This window comes from Fulmarus glacialis, unplaced genomic scaffold, assembly GCF_000690835.1.
Source record: "Fulmarus glacialis isolate BGI_N327 unplaced genomic scaffold, ASM69083v1 scaffold7173, whole genome shotgun sequence".
Taxonomy (NCBI): Eukaryota; Metazoa; Chordata; class Aves; order Procellariiformes; family Procellariidae; genus Fulmarus; species Fulmarus glacialis.
The window spans coordinates 72,669-96,226 of NW_009201031.1; the positions used below are offsets into that span (position 1 = coordinate 72,669).

Below are 23,558 nucleotides of genomic sequence, written 5' to 3' on the forward strand. Positions count from 1 at the left end.
GGAGGGGGGGAGGTAAGTGAGCAGCTGCGTGGGGTTTAGTTGCTGGCTGGGGTTAAACCACAACATGCATTCAGAGATGCTGTTTTAGTCATTAGTCATTGAACTTTTTACAGGTAGATGAGAAGAAAAAGTAAGCAAGAAAATAACAAAAAGGGGGCATGATAAAAACGATTAAGGCAGCATAACAACAAAATAATCTACAAAATAAATGAATTTGAAACCAACCGTTAAAAAGAAAGAAATGGAATTGCTTATGTGCTGGCTGTTCAAAACTGATGCACCACACCAGTATAGCTTTTGTGAAAAGAAAAATTCTATACTCTAAGGATGAACTTGGATGACCCTGGCAATGCTTTGCAACCCTATTACCAAGCACTATGAAGGACTAATAACACTGACCACAGCCAGACAACATACAGCCAAGCACTGTGCAAGTTTGCGCCCTGCAAGTTTGCCAAAGTCACTTCATGCTATTACAGCCCTTGGGCACTTGGGCAGAAGCTATTCATCTTGCTGAACTGTCCTATATTTTAGCTACATTTCTGTAATTCTGCAGTTATATTTTTTCCACTAGTGAAACAGTTTTAAAAAGGATATGTTTTGTATTTGTATTAAGCATACTGAAAAACTGGGTATGCTCTACTTGCATTCCTCACCTCTGTCTTGTGTGGGTTAAATGCCAGTTAATACTTTAATTCTGTAAATGCTTATGCATGTGCATAAGCATTTGTAGGATCAGTTCTTTGGAACATTAACTCACTGAGGTAAAAAAAAAAAAGAATTGTGGCTCTGTACTTGAGCAGCATTAACAGAAATAAATGGTACAATTTAAAGTACTTCAACAAAGGTTATTCAGAATCAGGAACCTGCCTTAGTAATTGAATTTTTTTATTTCTAAGTTAATTTTACCTATGAAGAACAGTGCTTAAAACTGTAGTCTGTGCTACAGCCAGGCTCCTCTCTTCTACGGCTTTTATTGTGCATTCTCCTTAGCACAATGTGAAAAAGGTCCAATTTATCTACTGTGAATATAACTTTTTCCTGCTCTTTTGTCTTCAGCAAACAATTTAGCAGCCTGATAAACAAGCTGACTTTCACTTATGGCAATATATAAAAATACTTTTGCAGTATCATCATGTGTAGAAATGCAATAGCTCATGTTCATAATATTTCATGCTATTTATGTGACATTATAAGCTGATACTTTAAGCAATCCTATCACTGAAGAATCTGAGTAGCTAGAGAACACTAACATTTTAAAAACAAGATATTTTTCTGGATCTTTACAACATATTTCATGAAAATGAATGTACCAGACAATATTACTGACATCATTCCACTCCTCTAAAAAAGGTATATAAGCAAATTCCAAGCTTTTGACCAATCTGCCCTTCCTTTGCTCCTACTGGGAAAATTACTGGTAGATACAATAGACTAGTTCACTCACCCTTGCTTTAATACTGCCAAAGAGAGAGCTACCAGGACATGGATACATGTACATAAAAACTTGACCAAATGCAACTCTCTTCTATCTAATGAACAAATAAAGCAAGGACATTCACACACTGCTAACCCATCAGTTTCAAACTCAGTGATTCAATTATGACAAACTCTGCATCCTGGTAGCCACCCAAAACAATAAAAACACAATTCAAAATGCAAGCAATGTAGCAATGTTGTTTACCTTACCTTGTTCAACGTTTGTTGACTTGCCATCATAGGATCATACTGCATTTGATCCACGCAGCTGGGCTGTGCTTCTTGGGTGCACTGGTACATAGAAACAGCGCCTGCATAGCATGTTTGAGGAGTTAGCATAACCGACTCAGAGTTTATCCCACACTCAAGATTTTCAGGGACTTGCTGCAAACAACTGAGAAAATCGTCCAAGTTGGAAGAAGCAGAATAGGTCGATCTGTCAAAACCTGCTACAGGGAAATCCATTTGAGCAAAATTAGAAACCTGTGGCATCATCGCTGTGGGTTGCTTGTAAGGAATAAACTCTTGCCTACACGCATAAGGGGAAGTGTTTACTTCTGATTTGTAAGAGAACTCGGATGTAGTGGCATGCACGCCAGGGAATACATATTGCTGGGGCTGCTGCTGCGAGCAGCTAAGAGGCATGCTGGTGCCAGAGCTCCAATTTGTGAGCATCCCATTGACTTGCATATGTTTCATCTTTTGACAGAGCTGCTGCTGTTGCTGCTGCTGTTGCTGCTCCACGAGCTGTTTCTGGTGCTGATGAAGTTGATGTGGATCTAACTCTTGCTGTACCAAACAACCTTCATTCTGGACCAGGGGCTGCTGCTGGTTACAGCCTGAATATAAGAAGTCAGACTTATTTAAGGAATCCTGAACATAAGTCAGGATTTCATCAGTTATGTCAATGTCCCCAATATCATCCACACCAGATAATTCAGTTTTAAAAAACTCCTCATCCTGCTTAGATCTTCAAAGTCAATACCCAGATTTTTCATGATGCTGTACAAATCACTGGTTTTGTTATCTTGAAAGAGTGCTGCACTGTCTTCAGGAAGTGGAATAGAGCTGTCCTGGGAACACTCCATTAGCTCCTGTTTGAGAGTGCTGTGATTTCCAGCAGGTAGGACATTATCCGTCCAGCCGCTGCTAACAACACCGCCCAGTTCATCCCTGCTGCCTGCAAAGAAGTTCCGCTCAAAGGAAAGTTTATGTGATGCTGGAGGGCAGAGATACACAGACTCATCTTGCCTTAACATGACACCTAGGAGGGAGTTTGGATCCACGGACTCATTGTGTAGCGTTGCTTTGGCTCCTTTTCCCGTCGTGCTTTTATTCTTCAGCTGAGAGGGATCCATAAGGCTCGACATCGGGAAAGATACCTCATATAACACAGCCTCACCAGTGGCAAACATGAAGGGCAACTTCATGTTACGCTTCCGTAAATGTTCTGCCCCTTCTTCATCTCTGAAAATAAATCAGATATATAGCATAATACTGCAGTACTAAACAGTTACTGTAATCTTTTCGTCCCCTTGAATTAATATTACAAAAAAAAGAACTGTTCTATTTGTAGGCATTTTTCAAATTCCTAGCTATTACAGCTCAACTTGGCTGAGTTAAACCAAGAGGCAGATTATGAAGTAAGGAGCTTATGACTGTAATACCACCTTTATATATTACATTTGTAATTAAATCTAGATACCATACACCATTTTCTGTGCATTATGAGCTGAAATGAAAATAAGTGGGCTTTGTTCCATGCATTATGTTTTTCTTGGCATAGCAAGTAAATGAATACTTCAATTCTGAAGTATCTATTTTTCTCCATTTTACAGACTCCTTAGCAAAAATTATTTAATCTGTATAGTAATGCTGAATTCCATATTATGTAGAATTTAATTCAGCACCATAAAGGACTTAATTTCTTTATGTTATCTGTTGTTTCTTCTACACAACTGCAGCTGGATTTCTTAGTTTTTGCTAACGGGCATACTGAATTAAAGATAGGTTGGATGGAATAACTTGGTGCTTGTACCACTGCTCTTATTCTTTATATGAAATCAAAATGTCTAAAGTTTTACACATAAAGGACTATGCCACATAAGTACTGAAATATCAAGATTCTTTTCAATGTTTGTTAGCAAATTGAAAGAGGTTTTCTTTTTGGAGTTCAGGATTTAAAGGGGGTTTATTTAAAAATAAAGAATTCCTCTCTGAATATAAACAAGCTCAAAAGTTCTCAGTTTTTTTCAAGTACACTGCTTTATGCGATGATGACTTACGTAAGAGGTCTTTGCGTGGCAATGATGTAATCCGGTCTTCCATTTTTGTAGACAAGACGCGCATTTGCCTGTACCCAGGCCCATCGATTTTCTTTGGTTAGAAGCCTAAATACAGTCATTCCACTCTCACCTGTCTTCATCACTAGAGTTAAAGAGTAAGCATACTGTTTACCGTCCAGTGAAAAAAACCAGGAAAATCTGGCATGTCATGAAAGTAATCCCATTTGTAGAGCAATTTTACAAATCTCATTACCTCAATCACCCATTTCTGTGTGGCACTAACGTATTCCTAGTGAAACAGGATGATCGATACTTTAAGATGTCTACTTTAATTTACTGGTAAAATAAAAGCCAAAACTGCAAGCAATTGTGAGATATCCACTACAGATTGGCAACATCCTATATGGAGCTTCATCCATTATTTCTGCAATAACAGAAATTAATAAACACTAGAACATGCAAATGACAAAAGCCTAAGTCTCTTTTACATCGGAAAAGTGACTATTACTTAAGAAATTAGAAAGTACATAGCTCTGAATCCAATTCTTTCACATTTTGACTAGTTAATGCAGAGGTACTTCAAAATCCATTATTTTTCAATCCCCCTATCACTTCACTAGCAATGCTTGATAAACATACTACATTTTCATTGCGCATTGCTGAAAACACTGCATTTTTAGACAGAAAAATTAAATAAAAAAATATCAGGGAAGTTTAAGAATCCTAACCAAAAATAATCTTTGCTACAAGGCTTTTTTTTTTGATCTTAGCATCAGAAATGGAACAAAACCAGTTTTAAGACAACGTTTCAAACCAAAATTTCAAACCAAAGTTTCATCCCATTCTATTCTGGAAATATTTTCTTTCTTATTCCTTACCAAACAAACAAAACCACTGATAGGCAACAGTGACTGAGCTATACCTGAAACAGAAAACCTGCTTAATATAGGTTGAGAACTAACCTACTGAGGGGGGTTATTTAATTGTATATAAGGGGACAAAAGAAAAAACAGTTTTTCAAGAAAAGTCAGTAGAAAAGAAGCAGCACCAAAATATCCTGAAGATGTTTCTGTAACTTCCAAAGACAAGTATGTTACAGCTAACAAAAAAGTAAAGACAGAAGTCCACTAGTTACATATCAGATAGCTGATACTTACTTCCTTAGCTTAAAATATTACATTTCTCTCCTTAAGTTGTTACTTAAACCAAATCAAGCTGCCAAGAATCAAAACCAGAAACGTATAGGACACTAGCATGTTAAATCAGAAATTAACTTCTGTTAAAAATCTTACACTGATATCAAAAGAAAGTGCTTTATTTAACTTTCTAACAGGAAAGCTATCTTTGAAATAGTCCCTTTGCCCAAAGGAAGTTGTTGAAATAGCAGAAGTTGGGTTAAGCAGAGAAGGAAGAGCACGATGTGACAGAAACTGGAATACATAACCTAAAAGGGTCTAGATAGGAATATTAAATATTTCTTCATCCAGTATAAGTTTTTATAGGGAGGGAAAGATCACATGAAATCAAGAGTGTTCTTTTTGTTTAATGACAACTTTTTTTTTTTTTTTTTTTTAAAAGAAGAGTACTTCATAGTATTTTTTCAGTATGAATATAATCCATGCTTTGATTTTTCAGCCTTTCTTAGGGAATGAAGCTTACTTCGGACATGATTTTCAGCACAATAAAGCATATCAGCTGCATGAATAAACTGGTATCCTGTTCCTCTCATACACAGCTCTGCTTCAGTGTATCCCAGGACAATCTTTCCTCTGGAAGGTAAAAACAAAAAATTGCAACACTGCTGATGAACTAACTCACAGAACGAATGCCAAGCGAGTTAATTATGGCTAGAACATTTCAGACGTAAATGCTAACTACATTTTGTTGCAATATCAATTGTATGCGGAAGCATGACCGTTCTAATAAAAAATACAGTTAACAAATAAAATTTTTACTAGTCCCCCAAGTTGCCTTCAGTGACTAGGAACAGGCTCACAAAATCATTAGATCATTAAAAAAAAAAAGTATATCTACAGTTCAGCTGGACTCCTAATTCCATATTTTTGAACATATTCACTTATAGCAGGCAGCTCCCATTTGTTGCAATGAAAGATGCTGTTTGCCTCGCCCTGTTTCATAGCATTTATCTATAGGTGCTTGCATGTAGAATTAAGTAGGGCCTTAACTTTAGTTATCTAAAACTTCTTGCCTAAATTAGTATTTTTAGCAGCTTAAAATTCAAAACACGGCCTATCTCAGAACTACATCCCGTTTGCTATTGAGTGTTTTGGGACCCCTGTGTTTGCATTTAAGCTTTCTAAGATATGCCTCAGAGGAGTACTGGCAAAAGAGTCATGTTTGACTCTGGTAGCTAAAATTAGCGTACTTTACTAAAGGTCAGGGAGATGAAGAACTTAACAGCATTTGTGTGAGCGTTACGAGACACATGATAGAACGAAACAGCCCAAAAGAGACTGAAACAGGATTTGGAACAAAGAAATGGAGATCCAAAGATGGGGGGGGGAAGTAGGGATGGGGAACAATATATGCAAAAGTATAAAACGTGACAAAAATTGAAGGTTCCAAGTGAAGCATAATGAAAAAAATCAAACAGAGGAAAAAAAAGCCCGTGTTAACATTTTGTTAACTTTTACTCGTCTCAGTTTATAGAACCCAAGAAAAACATTTTGGTTTGTCAGTAGACAGAATACAGAGTAATTTCACTCTGCATTATTCTATCAGTAAGTAAGGAAACCCATATGCGAGATTCCACTGAAAATGAGTCTGAAAGCTGAAAGCGTTATCAGTCAAAAATAGGAAGGAGGGGAGAAGAAAGGAAGGAGGCCAGAGGCTTTTCTTTTGATAAAGATGCATCTTATTGGGCTTCTTGCCATGTTGATGCATAGTTACATTATGTTGATCTAGTAATGCAATAGTGCTTCTAGTTTTTATATAAGGAAAAGAATGGTTTGGAAATTGGTAAAAGTCATAGTATAAAAAAGGACTGCATTTGTTTATTTTGAAGTAAATAACATTTCCATTGAATTTTCCATCTATTTGAATTGAAGGAGAAAATATGCATGTAGAACAAAATGAAACACTTGTTCTATCAGTTCTAAAACCAAATTTCAAGCAGATTTAAACATTAAACTTTTCTTCTTCCCTAATTCATTAGTATTCTGTAATCTGGGTTTTTTGGTTGGGTTTTTTGGGTTTCTTTTTTTTCTTTTTTGCTTTGTTTTTTTTAATGATGAGTGTCAGAAAGCAATATGCCCTTTCAAGGAAGTACGCTATCACAATGCCATTTCTCTACTTATTAGCAGGGCTGAAGAGAAAAATCCTAACAGTTCCTTAACAATCATCAGTACTGACTGAAACAGTAGCCAGCTTTATATTTCAAATACACACTTGAAACCTATCTCATCAGCAAATTATTAGAATATTATGCAGAATAATTTACACCTACTTTGCATCACAGCCAGTAGGCGTGAAATCCAGTTTGTGTTTAGTTCTGAAGATGAAGTTTTTGGTTCGTATCTCAAGGATAGATGGTGGCTGCAGGGGAGTAGCTACTGCAAACAGAGCCAGTTGAGGAGACAAAGTAGCACCATCTTTCCCTTTCTTGTTTTGTCCATGAAGAAACTTTAATCGTCCTTGAAAATTCATAGCCTTAGGATGAGGAAAAAAGTAATTGTTATATGTTGGAGATATTTAAGAGTAAGACATTTCTGTTATGATGTAAATCACATATATGTATATTTTTAAGACCCATCAGATTCAAGCTTTGTAGCTCGGCATACACAAAAGTTAGCTAACAGGTACAGAATACTGATCGTGTCACTTCAAGATCTACTAATAAACTCACTGGATAAAGAACTAATGGGAAGGTTGTTTTGTAAAAAAAAAACCCAAACATGTAATAGCAAATGCCAGCTGGATCTTTTAATATTCTAATAAACATGGCATTATACATACAAATACCATTATTTCTCTTGCATTTCTGTCAGTCATTAGTATAAAGTATGCAAATGTGTACAATCGTAAAATCCTATATAAACAATACTATTTGTAAAAAGTCACCTAGAGGGTGATAAACCCTTATTTCTTTTAAAATCTACAGCATTGACAAACAAAAAATGTATTAAAAAGAGCAAGCACAGACTTTCCCAAGTAAGGGAAAACTATGGTTCTGTTAGTTATTATGACTTACTGCATCTCAAGATGCCCACAGAAAATAATCTTTGTAATACTGGTTTTTTATCCGCAAATCACACAGTACTTTACAAAAGCAGATGCTTATTTGTATTTCACTAAGGAAACTGAACCATGAGAAATGAGAGAACTTGCACCTGATTGTAACAACATGTTGAAGGGGACACATTTAGTGTCACTACCTGAAACATACTGGTTCAAGCAGCTCAGATATCTATGAAGAATTAACAAATAAAATTGTTGTACACATAATAAGGATAATGCAGATTTCCAACTTGCAAGCATGTGTGGAAGTTTTTACATAATTCCATACTCACCAGGAACCCAGATGAATTATCCAGGAGGCATCGTAACCTGCAGATGAAATTCCTTTCCATAAAGGAAGAATTCTCCGGAGGAAGCTGGTCTGGGTTATAATAGGTTGCTGGCTGTGAAAAGCCATTATCTCCTACAGGAAAGGATTATTTATAAGAATTATTTTTAGAAGAACACCTAGTGAAGGCTATCTATAACAAATCATCTTCCGCCTCATAAACAAAGCATTAGGTCATGACCTGAGCAAGAACAATGCAAACTGGAAACATCCCCAGAATCTATACTGATTATGACACTAGGTTAAGTATCAGTTCTTCTGATGGGATTATGTTTTACAGGCTATGGTATTTGAAAACTGCATGCAATTTAGGTTTTTTTAAATGGTGTTTTTTGGTGTTCTGTTTGGGGTTTTTGGTTGGTTGTTTTTTTAATTTATTCATTATGTTTGTCAACAATCTAGATTCTGAAACAATGGCAGAGAGCAGAGTTCTCAGCAGAGAGCACACCCACATTTCTGCAGTGGCAGGATCTGCAACAGTAACTATAGGAACTGAGTACTCAAAAGCTCAGTAAGTGGTATCAAACTGTGAAACTGTTACTTTCCAGACAGCCAGGTGAAAGCTGTAGCAATACATAAAAAGAAGCATCTTTAGGGGACGACCACAGTAAATCAACGTGAGTACTTTCTCCAATGGATGCAAAAACGCCCTACTAAATAGTGAAAATATTTCTGGGCTGTGCTGATCAAGAAAACACCATAGTTACTGCTCCAGAAGAACCCGGAGCACTTGTGTTTCATCAGTTTTGTTTGTTTGTTTGTTTGTTTGAAAAAAAAAAAAAAAGGACTCAAAACCATGATTGACAACTAGGAAAACCATGATTGACAACTAGGATAACAACATGATATTCTTCCACCACTTCAGGACAAGCATTTGCTGCTAAGTGGCATTTAGAAAACAGTCTTAAACATTTGGAATATAAAGTAAAACCAGAAGGTAAATCAATAAACTTCTGATAGAATACATATGTTCTGCATGAGACTACATATACAGAGATACCAGAGCATGTCTACTCACAGCAGATTTAGCAAAGCGATCTTGTTTGTAACACATAAGAAACCCCACAAACTGGTTGCTTCCTAGGAATTCACACATGCAAAAATTAAGAAAAAACAGTGTAAAATGCTATTTTAGAGTACTAAATACTCTGTAATTTAAAAAATAGTCCATATACTCTGAGAGAACTGGTTGCCATGTATGGACAAAAGAAGAATACAGATTTAAGAAAGAACCCATATTGACCTTCCAGACTTGGAGATGAAGTCAGGGAGAGCATGTCACTTAATCACACACCACATTATGTTCTCTGGAACATAATTCTGTCTCTTGGACAGCTGGAAAAACTTACAGATGGGCTAGGTGGTTTGTACAATGGTGAATGAAACCCAAAGGAAAACAAATCATGACCAAAAGCCAGTTCAATTTAATCTTCTATTAATTCAAGGGACTGAACTGGAGTCAAATGAGATTGCTGATGGCTCACCAAGAGGCCTTGCAACCTAAAGCTATATAAATCCAAAAAGAACGCTGTGTTATCCAGCTTTTCAGGTAAAATCAGGAGATACCTTTTGTTTTTTTTTTCTTAAAAGGACTGCTATGCAAGGTCAATTTTTGCTGAACAAACTTCGAGGTATGGAGAAAAAGAAAAAGGGCCCTAGCAGATAGTGTGTATGAAAAGGGATAATCTGAAATTACAGCCATCTGCAGGACTGTGTATTGGCCGAAGCCACCATTATGAGCTGACCCCACAGGTACAGAAACTCAGATACTTGTAGTCCAAGATAGTTACCACCTTATTAGAAAATAACAAATTCCCATGCTTGTCATATGGATGGTTCTCAACAGATAAAAGGAAACTTACTTCCTTACTTTCTACTGCTGCAGATTTTTTTTCTTCTAAATTGCCTAATTGCTGGTGAGAATTTTCAACACTTCTGCAGCAGTGCTTCTCCAAGAGGTGCTGAAATGGGTTAGATGCTCTCTGAAGAAGCAATGATTACGAAGAAAGGGCAAAGAAACAGCCTGCAAATCCCAACTCATCTTTCAGTAATGCCAGCTCTGACATCCTTGAGAATCCCTGCATATACATTACTTGAGGTCTCCTCAAAATCGTTAATACACTGCATATATCAACATTCGTGTTTCACAAGTATCAGCACCAAGGAAGCCACTAAAATACCTTTTTTTTCTTCCCCAAGCAATCCCAGTATTTGTGTTCCTTTTCTATTGCCACAACTTTATTCCTGCAAGACCAGCTTCTACTCAGAAAGGTGCCGGCTAGCGAGGCCGAAAGAGAATTGCTATCAATGGTTAGCTACTGTCAGAAGAAGAGCTGAGTGGAAGAGCTGCTGGCCAAGCAGGAGCGTACTGAGAGCACTGAGTAGTTTAGGGTGCCCTAAAGGCCCTGTGTTTGTTCAGTGGATTCTTTCATGGAGATTATTGAGACTATGGGCAACTTCTTGGTGGGGATGTAGGGAAGCAGGCTCCTCGAAGGGCTCTGGTTAAGTCCTCCAACTCAGATAATCTTGTGGCTGAGAAGTGCCTAGCGAGTGTAGCTCTAGTATCCAATAAGTACAGGGCCTTCTGCTGGCATCCTTGGCACTGGCAGGCATGCCCTTCAGCATTTCTGCCACAGGAGCAACTCAGGGTTATTCTTTTGGTAAATAGAGAGCTGGAATTTGAATGCAGGTATCTTATCTGGGTTCTCTCAAGTCAACTTTCCTAGTAAAACGGGCAGTTCCCAAGAGTGAACAAGGCTTTGGTGGAAGAAGCAACACAGTCTGTAGCTTGTGAGAGGAGGGGAACGGAACTCAAACCAGGAGGGAATGGGCTTCAAGCCCAAGCCTCCTGCATTTGTGAAAGGAATACTGCTGCACTTTCCCAGGCAGACAGGAGGCAGAGAGGTTTTAGTGCCAGGATCTTGGAGAAGTGACTCACTGTAAGAAGGCGAAGAGTCTTACAGAGCATCTGCAATCCCTGGAGCAAAATTACTAGTTAACACTACAGGGGGTAGAACCCATATCCCTCATGAAGTTCACATTGGAGCTCCTTGACACCATGGAGTGATGTGCAGAACATGTTGTGCGTAAAGTCCTTTTCTTTCTCTTTAAGCTCAAGACCATACACGGTTGCATAGCAAGCCAACTTTAAAAGATAACTCAAACTTGATGCTGCAAAACAGATATTTGGGACTGAAAAATGAGAATTTTTCAAAATTCTCTGGGAACATGACAGGGCTGGGAGGAGTGCCTGGGAAGCACAGTAAACAGCTGAGGAGATCAGTGGTCTAGAGGCATACCAGAGTATTGAGTGAGAAGCAACCAGTCCAGGCTAACTGAAGCAGAATTAGTTCCCAGACTCAGGCTGAAATCTGTGCTTAAGCCTGAGCACAATTATAATATGTCTATAAATATCCACATAATGCGAGCTGAATGTATTAAAAAGGAAATGGATTAAATTAGCAAAAATGGGGAGGATCCTTATGATCATAGCATTATCCTTTGTTATAAATCCCAATTCAGTTTAAAAAGCCTCAACATCCAAACATTTTACACTACTTGAGGCCCAAAAATAATTAGCAGCTTCTAGTAAGCTAGGAACACAAGGTACAAAACAAACGATTGTTTGTAATCCTGCTCAGCACTTCCGTCATTCAGTCAAACTGGATGCCAAGTCAACCTGGCATCGTACTTTTCAAACACAACCTTTTGTAAATTCATATGCACTTGCTTAATCGCTACAGAACACCATTTCACTCTGAAGCAAACAGTAAGCTACCACATAAAAACCTGGTTTCTGAGTGCCAGCAGCTGTTTGCTATACCGAATTGTAATATTAACTAGTTCTGTAGCATGTTTCCAACTGGATTGTGTAGATTGATCCATAGATGATATAACAATGTTGACCACTAAAGGAAAAATTGAAATATACCGAGCTGTGAGCCAAACAAATAAATAACATTTGCTCATTTTTTATTTCTCTATCAAATCATGGTATTTCCATACTATAAAATATTAAATGGGAAACTGTCAGAGTTTTAAATCAAGCTGCCTTATGAGTAACAGATTTATTAAAAAATAATATGGACTTTTTCTGGATTAAAAAAAATTATATATAACCAAGTAACTTAGAGCTTTACCTACATATTTAAACAACTGTTGTGCAAAATGGAGCATTACAGTTGTCGCAACAGATTTGTCATTATTATCGGTCAGGCATACGTTTCCCGTATTACACGTAACCATCTGTACCAACACATCCCTGTTCTGATATGTAAGCAACTTGTTTCTCAATCTAGCAGGTCACTTAAACATCAGTCAATAACATGTGACAATCCGATGCTCTAACAAGCATACTATTTGGTCTTAAAGGCTCATCTATTTAATCTTTTATCCCTCTTACCCTTTTACTCCCAAGAGAAGTACTGGTCTATGTGGCAGCCTGCATATAACAGTGACAGACGTGGAAGAGTAAAACTCTCCTACAACCAGGAATGCACTATTCCATATATTAACACTGTAACTAACACATTCTTAGTCATGGAATGGATCTACCAGCCTGAAGAGCTTAAAGAAGCTGTTGCACCCGACTGTATGCTGGCCTTCCTAAGCTAATAAATGTGGTGTCATGGTCTGTAACCAGGAGTAGCAGATGTAAAAGAGAGATCATTATTTCAGAGAAATCACTTTCTCATTCAAACAGTGATTAAAGACGAACCATGTAATTGAGGGCAAACACAGAAAAATCAGACTTCCTTGTTTTTTATGCCACCAAAAGAAACTGTCCACTTCTGACTGCCCTGTTTGCTACACAAACGTGCACGATTACCTGTTTTGCTATTTACCACAGGACTACTGATAGGACATGTGAGTCAGTCATTTATGTCCAAATTAAAGTCTTCCAATTTAAAGCAAAATCAGTATTTTAATGGTGCTGTGCTACGAACAGCGGTCCTTATTTAAAGTGCAAAAAAATTGTAATTCCCACTGTTGGCTAAACAGATCCATAAAATTCAAATAAGTTTAAAAGATGTTATTCCTTCCTTTGTTCATGTAAAAGAATCTAAACTTTTTTATATACACAAATTAAAAAAACCCCAAATAATCAGGCAGGCAAACACATAAATTGGCTGCATTCTCACCTTGTACGCTTGGTCCAGAATCTGCAGACTGGGCAGGATTTAATGCCCAATGTAGCTGTCGTTGAAACTCAGGTCTGTCTTCGGTGTGAATCAATTCAAATACACTCTGGTGTATGATGTCAGACTACATACAGAAAGGAAAAAGGCGGGAAAGAAAGAGAGTAAGAAACTTATATGACAATGTGATATAAATGGTCTGGTTGACAACACTGCTATGGATATAGTAAAATCCATTTTGCTCGGGGATAAAAACATACATTTGCATGCATGTGGCAAAGTGTCGTGAAACAATTTTTAGCAGCACAGAGAAGAATTCAGTCACACCCATGACTGCAAACATGAGAAATAATAATTAAAAAATAGTACCTTAGAAAAAAATAGCATTATGTCAAGTATTTCTTTACCTGCTTTTATCTAAGCAAGCCTGGAACAGTTATGCTGAGGTTTTGTTTATAAAATTTAATTTTACATACTGGTAAATAAAGTACTTGCCAGCTGGTACTTGGACCGACCCATTCTAGGTGCTACAGGAATACAAAAGAAGCCAAAGACCCTGAACCAAACAACTTCCAAAAGTAAGCCAAGTAGATTATGAACATTGGTTTTGTTTGCCTGAAAGCTTTGTCACTCCTTAAGGATGCATTAAAATCTGTAATTATTAAGCTTTCATATCACAACCAATTGCGTGGTTAGGAATGCGATCTAAACGGCACAGCTACAACAGCCAGGATCAGTGGCTGAAGGAAATTAAGGGGGGAAAAAACCACCCAAAATATTCAAGAAAAGCCTCAGTCAGAGAGGAGTTAAATTGCCTGTTTTCTGCATGGATCGAAACCCCAACCATTTTATAAACTGAAAATATTTAAAATAAAACATAGATCTAAAGAAATTAAGATGAGCTGGCAAAAGCAGAAGCCTAGCTCAAATTTTGCTTTGATGAATTTCATAAAAGAATCAGTATTTTCCAGAATAAATTGCCAGAAATGCTAATTTTCGCAACTTTTAAGACTTCACTTCTATATCATGCACTTGATTTATTGGCATTACTATACAAATTTTATGCCCAATTTGTTTTCCAAGCTTTTTTGTTCATTCCCCAACACCGAAAGAATCTGTAACTCCAGGAATAATAATGTTTTGTTTGGAATATTTCCTTTAACACAAACATTCCCCAATCTCTTATCAGTTAGCTAAAATTGCAGACCAAGCAGAGTTTCTCCCTATTTTTAGACAGCAACTGAATCTATCTTCATCAGTACCCAAAGACATAAATTGATAACTAAGCTTCTATCATCTTAACATAAACTAATGGCAGGAATTCTCTAAGGAAGACAACATGTGCCCACTGGGTCTTGGCCTTCACTACTTTGGTACCTGGCTTGAAAGCGCAAGAAGTTAGCCATGTTCTGCACCATAAATTGTAAATAACAAATGCTTGTTTTGAAATAAATAAGTAAATAAATAAAGTAAGTATGAGCGAGAGAACACTAAAATTCTAAAAATACTAAAATCACTCAGTTGATACTTAAAACCTCAAGGCATATGGAGTTAATTTTGTATGAAAGGTTTCTATTAAAATAATTACCTTCCCATTGAATTATGTCTCACTCGGCATCCTAAACTGGGTAACATCACAGTATAAATTTCAAACAGTTGTTCCAGTAAAGACTAATAAAGTGTGAAAATTTCCTATCTTGCCTAACTCAGCTTTGGAAATTATATTCCTGTTGTGCGTGGCCTGAGGTCCCATTTCAGCTATGTAAGCTGATAGAAAAGTAATACGATTTCAAAGTAATCCAACGTACCTAACTGAGATTTTTATTTCACAAACTATCAGACCCTAAATATGAACACTGATGCCCTCCGAAATTAAGCAAAACCTCTTCAAAAAAAACAGAGGAAAAAATAAACTCACTTGTTGGAATCCCAAGTAGTCTTGGATAGTTGAAGAGACGTAAAAAACCAGAGCATCAGCCGTAACAACTAATACAAAACCATTTAATGCCTGGGGAGGAAACACACCAATCTGTCAGCTTCAGAGACAAAATTCCAGTTAATTATTGTGGCTGTAAGTCTACCTATACCCTAGTCTCCCCATCAAATGCGAAGCATGCGAAAACATATCATTATCTAACAGCATAAACAGAATCATTCACTGCATCTCTCTACAGTACACATGCCACAATGAAGAAAACCACATCTAATGAAAAAAAAGTTCTTTTGGAAAATTCAGGGGAGAAGCCAAAACCTGTTGATTACTTTTATTTACTCTTGATTGTAGGAGATGAGGGACAGCAGCGTGAACAACTATAGGTGTATCTAGTATTGACCACAGCTCACAATGCTCGCGTGGCTCAAGCCTTCGGTACACCCAGCTGCCCGCGGCACGAACGGGAGCCGTGTCACAAACCCATTCCCAAAACCTGTTCTATTCATAGCGCAGACAGGCCTAAGTGGACAGGAAATCAAGCCATCAAGATCCCCAAATAATAGTCCAAAAAAACATTTTATAGTTTACTTAAAATAGAAAACCTCTGCACAAGCGGACTGTTGCAAGTAAACAGTATTTTTGAAGAGATTTCCCCCTTCATGAAGCAGCAGACTAAGCGGCTCCTTACTCAAAGTCACACAAAGGGCATTTATCTGAACTCCCAATCAATACGGTTCATGGCAATTGTTGTGATAGCAAACAGTACATTTGTGACTTGGCAGCTCATCTGAAAGGTGCTGATGTACTTCTATGGATTTCAGTCAAGATTTAACAAAAGGCTGTCTCGAGGGACTGGATTAAGTATATTGTGCCACTTAATCTCCTCTGCTGCATTCAAAGTCAAATTTGGCCAGCATACTCAAAACACATTTTTTAAACCTCTTTATTATGCAAAATAATAGAAAATGTAAAATAAGTGAAGGACATCCTGTATCTTTCTTTAACAACAACATAACGTATTTTTATTACAAAACAGCATCATTCTTCCACAAACATTAACTCCCATAACCCCACATTATGGTAAGCGCCATAGTTACATAGTTACATAGTTTTGCAAAGATATGGTTTTACTATTTCTTGTTCTTTTGCTAATACAGTCTAATTAAGTCCAGGTTAAAGATCTGATTAAATTACTGTCTTAAAATGCTGTGAACCACCTATTTAATGTGTAGACATTTCTTAATCTATTCTCATAAACAGTTGTGAGCTCTATAAAACCTCCTTATATAAGTTTAGTGAACTTTACCTGGAAACAGTATGAGCTAAAAAAAAAAAAGTAGTAATAATCTGAAATTAGATAGTGTAGCCAACCCAAGAAATCTTGAGTAGTTACATAAAATCCTTGGTTTTGATGAAGTTCATACTAATTCCAAGGGAGCAGGATGCCACAATGGCAGGTGCTTGTGTCCTCTGCTGACCTATTCTGCAGGGCATTTCACCTCAAGTGGTTGATAGAAAACTTCCGCGAGCTGCACAGTGTCTAATTCTGGCCCACATGTTAAAATCAGTTATTCTGCTTTGCTTCGTACAAAGCCATGGAAAGGTTCTTTTCTTGTCCAGCCTGTGACAAAGGCAAACGGCTCCTCTACCTGGAATTCAATCAACATTTTACAGTGGCTCTGGTACGCAGTTCATTTTGAAACAGGAGTGTTACTGCAGAAATCAGATGCAGTCTGTGAGCCAGAAATTCTGTAAAATACAAGTTGTTTGCCCGAAAGTCCACTGCAACAAATCACTGGAAGTTCCTTAAAACATGCAGGTATCCAACGCATACCAACAAATGGGAGATCGGTTCTGACAGAGGTTTTGGCAAAATGCAATCCTAAAACGATTATCTTTAAAGGCATAATGAAATTTCTCAGTCAGTTTATTGTTCTGGAGCACCGGAGATAATATTTGTGCTTCTACAAAAATACTCTCAATATTCCTAATACAAATGCAATTACAAAACCGGCAAGAATTCAGACGTAAAAATTTATTTTAGAGGCTGACATTTGACTTGCACTTCGTATCGTAAACTTGCTTAGACTATACTAGATTATGTATCTAAAATAAGACTTCGAAGTAATTTAATTTTTTTTTTTTTAAAAGGAGATATAGCTTAATTTTAAGGAAGGCACATCTATGTATTTGATTTCTATTTTCACAATATATTGAATTAGTAAGACAGTTGACATCACAAGATGATCTTGTTATGAAACAAGAAAAAACATCTGATGAACAAATAAAACCAAATATAAACAATATGGTATATATTCATACCACCTTTGAAATAAAATAGAAAGACAATAAAAAGGAAATGTTCATCATCAGTTATAGTTTATGGAAACCTCTGTGACACAAAAGACTTCCGAGCTTAGGCAGAAGGGAAGGTTGTTACCACTATTTACATCTTACTGATGCTCAGTATCTTCTAGAAAATTCCCACTTTCATCACTTATCATTTCTTACATTCCCTAAGAAAACTCTATCTCCATATTCGTTCTCTTTTTTTTTTTTAATATAAAATATTTACAAACCAAGAAATCCAGTTATGAAATTCAGTTCATTTACTTACTTCCCAAGGGGGCAGAATTTACAGTTACAAATATATCACCCATTTCATTTTCATATTGGAAAGCAGTTTGCTATAGCAGTTTCATCATATAACTTCCATTTAGAAGTTAAAAAATAACTAAATTTCACATCAAATAGATGCCTCCAATATAAACCACATACTGTATATTTTTAGATAACTTCCATTTAAAAGAAAGCTGTTAACCTGCAGTAATTCCGTAACAGTTCTTTGTCATACTTCATTAAGGTTAGAAAACTACATACACGTCCTAGTTTTTTAGTTGGTTAGGAAACAATTTTCCACAGTAATTGTTTTGTGGGATTCTTAGAACCTGTTTTCATTTCTACCCTTCGAACAGTTAAATTAATTTTGTTCTAAGTAAACAATTGGCTCTGACCTAATGATTTGCCACTTCTGATACATTAGTGGGAAACCTGTGTAAAAGATAGATTATCAGCATATTTCAAATGGAGCTGCAGGTCACAGTAAAATCTATTTTATGAAACTAATTAGAACATTGGAATACTAATATTAGTCATTTCTTGAGTTTAACCTGGACCTAGTATTATATTGTTACGTTTCATATGCTTTGGCACTCTAGGACATTAAAACAGACTATAACACAGACCGTATAATTTAAAAAACCCCTATTTTTCATTAATACTTTCCAGTAGTTCACGTTGCTAAAAGTTATTGAAAGCATTTTAAAATTTGTCCTGAACCTATACTATGAAGTCTGGGTTCTTTCAAACCACTGAGAAAGCAAGATATTCCAGCAAGCCCAAGGTCTTGGTTTTTTTAATACAATTAGTCACCAAATTTACAGTAGATGACTAACGCATCTGACCTTTATGAAGATTGTTTCTTTATACTAATACCTTTATTAACAACAGATCCAAAGAGATGGGAAAAAACAACTCTAAGAAATGACTCAGAAAGAGTTAAGAGGACCCTGCAGTCTAACGCTCGCTCTTTAAAGTCATTACTACCCCCAGAAAAAAGTGCAAGAGCTGTATAATACTAACCTAAAGAAAACGAGGAAAGAATTTGACAACAAGAAAAATTCCCTTTTCAATCTCATCAGTGAGTAACTGTTACATTAAATACAATATAATCCTTTTTTTTTTTTTTAAAATGTAATCTTTGTATAACACACCCGCTGCAAAACATACCTGCAGTAAAAGTTCTCCTTCCAGGATCTGCATCCCTTCTCCACGTTTTGCTGTTCTGCAGTTTTCCTGAATGCCATTTCTTTCTGGTCTTGTAGAGTTAGAAGATTTTAATGCAACTAGAAAAAAAGAAAGAAAAAAGTTGAGTGATCTTTGAAAGGCTCACTAGAAATTTATGTAATGATGTGCTATTTTGTGTAAGAAAAAACTGTATTTTAAAAATGCTTATAAAGTCAATCTAATGAAAGATTTCTGTTTTAATGTCAGAGTTTTTCCTTAACTTTAGAGATAACCCCCAAATTTGTCATCCATCTCCTTTATAAACTATAATATTTTCACAACAGAATCAGTATTATTGAAATCAATCCAAATCTCATTATTTTATTCCTTTTTTTTTCTTTTCCTTCTCTGTACTATAAGGCTTACTTTTATTTTGTCACTCTTGTTAATTAAGGACATTTTTGTTTTCATACAAGAACCTCCTATAATCTGATAACAACTCTGCTTTAAGGTATGACAAGACTTACACTTTTTCTTATCCCATCTAATTTCAGACATCAAACTATGGTACCTCAGATATAAACCTGCTCTAGACCTAAAGCTCCCTTCAGAGAAAGGAAGGAAAGACACAGGAACCCTGAATGCATATTACGCATTAAAGAAAACAAAAAAAGCTATTTCAAGCAAAAAGGCTTTTTTTTCCTGCCAAAGTTAAATCTTAACCACTTAAACAATTAAGCAAACTTTCCAATTTCAGATGAAATACTATAACCACGAATCATCATTATTCAGGTCACAAATATTTTCATTTGGAAGAAAATGAAGAGATCGCACTAGAGGGGACTTCACGTTCTGAGAATTTGGAGATGCATCTCTAAGTGGCAGCTCTAAAACACCCACATGCTTTTAAAGACTAAGTTGGAAAAAGGTTAACTGTTCCATCTACGGAAAGGAAAATTTTTATCATCCCACTTCTCAATTAATAAAGGGGCATCAAAACTGAAGTGCAGATGTTGCTTAGGTAGGTGTGGTCTTCCCTTGATTTCATAAAAACTAAATTGTGTTTTATTAAATAAAACCCAAATTTTGTTTAGCTGGTACTAGAAAAGGCCAATTTCACAAAAATCAAAAGTCAAATCAGCTAGAAGCACATAAAAATTGCAACAACAGAATTGGCTTGTTGTTAGGTGGAAGTGAGAAAAATAGAAATAAAAATGTAGAAAAAAACCCAGGAAAGATGACGAAATATTTCTATATGGATATTTTAGATCAACAAGACTTGATAAATTTTAGTCAAGATCTTAAAAACAGCTTGTTGAATTTCCTACTGGGGAGACAAGACAAGGGAATGGATGATACAGAACTTTGAATAGTAAGTATTTAAAAGAAGGTAGTATTAAAAAGAAAAAAATCAGTATTCAAACTAAGTATAAACTTTTATTAAAGAAATTATAAATGTAACTTGTAAAGTTTACAAAGTTAATATAATTAAGGTATGTTAATTACCAGCCCTATGTGATTAAACTTCTTTATCAACACTCGTCAAGCAAACATTAAAAAAAAAAAATCGCTAGTAAGATTTTAGGTTGACACAAATACAATGAGAGTAACAAACAGAGACAACGCAGGGCCCTGACACTGAGCAACCCTGGCTACCTGGATGCAAACTTGCAACATGTGGTTCAATACAGTCAAACTGAAGGCTACCAGATCCCAACAACAACTGGTCCTAGGGTACAGGAGGGCCATCTTGCAAAGCAGTAATTCTGAAAAGATTTAGTCACAGCGCACAATGCTGTGGCCTCAGAAATACCAGCTAGAGATATAGTAACAGATGATGTTTCATTTGAAAGAAAAGAATTACTCATTGACTAAGGGATGAAGAATCAGACCAAACTGCTACAAAGTACCTGAAAGACATACTACCCCCCATCTCTGCACTGTGTCTTCTAATAAACAGGATGCTGTCAAGTAAAACTAGATACTCAAAGAGTTTCCATAACTCAGAACGTATCTACTTTCCACATAGTTCTTAAAAAAAAAAAAGTCTCCAAATCTGAAATTAGTCTGAGTGGGTCTGTAGTGTTTAAACAGCTTAAAATTACTTGAGTAATTGTACCTTAAACCTTTACCATAAAGATAAACACCACCCCCACCCCCCAACCCCAAAATTTCTAAACTGCAAAGCAAGGGGTTGCAACAACAGAATTGGCTTGTTGTTAGGTGGAAGTGAGAAAAATAGAAATAAAAATGTAGAAAAAAACCCAGGAAAGATGACGAAATATTTCTATATGGATATTTTAGATCAACAAGACTTGATAAATTTTAGTCAAGATCTTAAAAACAGCTTGTTGAATTTCCTACTGGGGAGACAAGACAAGGGAATGGATGATACAGAACTTTGAATAGTAAGTATTTAAAAGAAGGTAGTATTAAAAAGAAAAAAATCAGTATTCAAACTAAGTATAAACTTTTATTAAAGAAATTATAAATGTAACTTGTAAAGTTTACAAAGTTAATATAATTAAGGTATGTTAATTACCAGCCCTATGTGATTAAACTTCTTTATCAACACTCGTCAAGCAAACATTAAAAAAAAAAAATCGCTAGTAAGATTTTAGGTTGACACAAATACAATGAGAGTAACAAACAGAGACAACGCAGGGCCCTGACACTGAGCAACCCTGGCTACCTGGATGCAAACTTGCAACATGTGGTTCAATACAGTCAAACTGAAGGCTACCAGATCCCAACAACAACTGGTCCTAGGGTACAGGAGGGCCATCTTGCAAAGCAGTAATTCTGAAAAGATTTAGTCACAGCGCACAATGCTGTGGCCTCAGAAATACCAGCTAGAGATATAGTAACAGATGATGATAAGGAGAACTAAAGCTAAATAGGGTAACTCATCCAAAGGTAATATTACAGTCAACATCACCTAGTTTAAAATCAGCCCTGTATTCTGCTACTTCTCATAGTCTATGTTACTCATGTAGTCAGATGAAATAATCCCCATAGTTCATTGCTTTATAATCTCTGAATCTCTGAATTAAGTATAACACATCAGCCTCTCCCCTGTTAACTTTCAGCCTCAGGAAATTGTAACTCATCCAAAGGTAATATTACAGTCAACATCACCTAGTTTAAAATCAGCCCTGTATTCTGCTACTTCTCATAGTCTATGTTACTCATGTAGTCAGATGAAATAATCCCCATAGTTCATTGCTTTATAATCTCTGAATCTCTGAATTAAGTATAACACATCAGCCTCTCCCCTGTTAACTTTCAGCCTCAGGAAATTAAAACATGAATACTCCCATAGAGTAAATAGAAAAAAATCTCTATAAATACTCTAAAAGACATGAAAGACACAATCAAATTACTTCTCAGAATTTCCCATGAATAATATTAAAGCAAAAAAAAAAAAAAAAAGCACAGTTGTTTATACCTGGAAAATAATAATAATAAAAAAAGATTTTCTGCTACACAATTTTAGCAAGAGGGCTAGACTGCAAGCACATGCTTTCCAACAAGGTTAATGATTGCCACTTAATCCTATGTCCAGCAACAAGCATCATTCCCATTGCCTGGACTTTCCTGATTTGAAGTAAAAGCTAAATCCCAAAGACAACAAAACTAGATAGTGACCTTTAATAGGTTTTCTAGACACAGAACAACATTATCATTTCTGGTACATTTGTTTTACAATTGTGAAATGCTTTAGCACCGAAATCAGCAAATATAAAAGAGAGTCAGTTTTACAATATATCTACAAAGACAAATTAAATAACAATGGTAACACTGGTGTTTACCAGCTCCTTATCTCTGGTTCTAACTGTTACGTTCAGGTAATGAGAGATTTGTACAGAGATGTAGTGTACTTTATTAGATTAACAATATGTCTGGAGAAAAAAAAAAATCTGACATAAAACTATTTCTTTGGGTCTGGAAGCAACTGAGTTCTAACTACTGCCAAAAGCCGTCTTTCATTTAAAACCCATATAAGTATTCATTGAAAAATTATTTTCAATACCTAAGGAGAGCAGTATTAAGCAGCCTTCCTTCTTTCCAAGGAATAACATTCAGTATGAGAAAGTGCTTTGGGATATATCCTAAACTGCACGCGTTACAAGCAGTGTGCTGAATCAACTGATAGTACATGATAGATTAATTTAATGATTATTCTCTTTGTTATGAAGCAGAAAATCAGTATGCTTTGCAGCTGCTGAGTTGTAGGAATAACAACACATCTAGCTCCTAACTGGCCTTTTAAAATGCATTTCCTTCAGCATTAGACCTATCGCTTTCACCTTTTATGGGACAAAATTCTCAGATTCTTCCTCTCTTCAAAC

The 23,558-nt window shown here is 36.2% G+C and overlaps 1 protein-coding gene across 1 annotated transcript in view; it reads right to left on the bottom strand.

Annotated features, from left to right (window-relative positions):
• Positions 1-23,558, bottom strand: part of LOC104073855 (aryl hydrocarbon receptor-like) — a 57,599-nt gene that overhangs the window by 3,811 nt on the left and 30,230 nt on the right. Inside the window, 9 exon segments of the mRNA XM_009573786.1 lie at positions 1,690-2,444; positions 2,447-2,946; positions 3,765-3,906; positions 5,424-5,533; positions 7,231-7,433; positions 8,294-8,424; positions 13,491-13,614; positions 15,406-15,495; positions 19,210-19,325. Coding sequence (XP_009572081.1) covers positions 1,690-2,444; positions 2,447-2,946; positions 3,765-3,906; positions 5,424-5,533; positions 7,231-7,433; positions 8,294-8,424; positions 13,491-13,614; positions 15,406-15,495; positions 19,210-19,242 — 2,088 coding nt within the window. The 5' untranslated portion in view covers positions 19,243-19,325.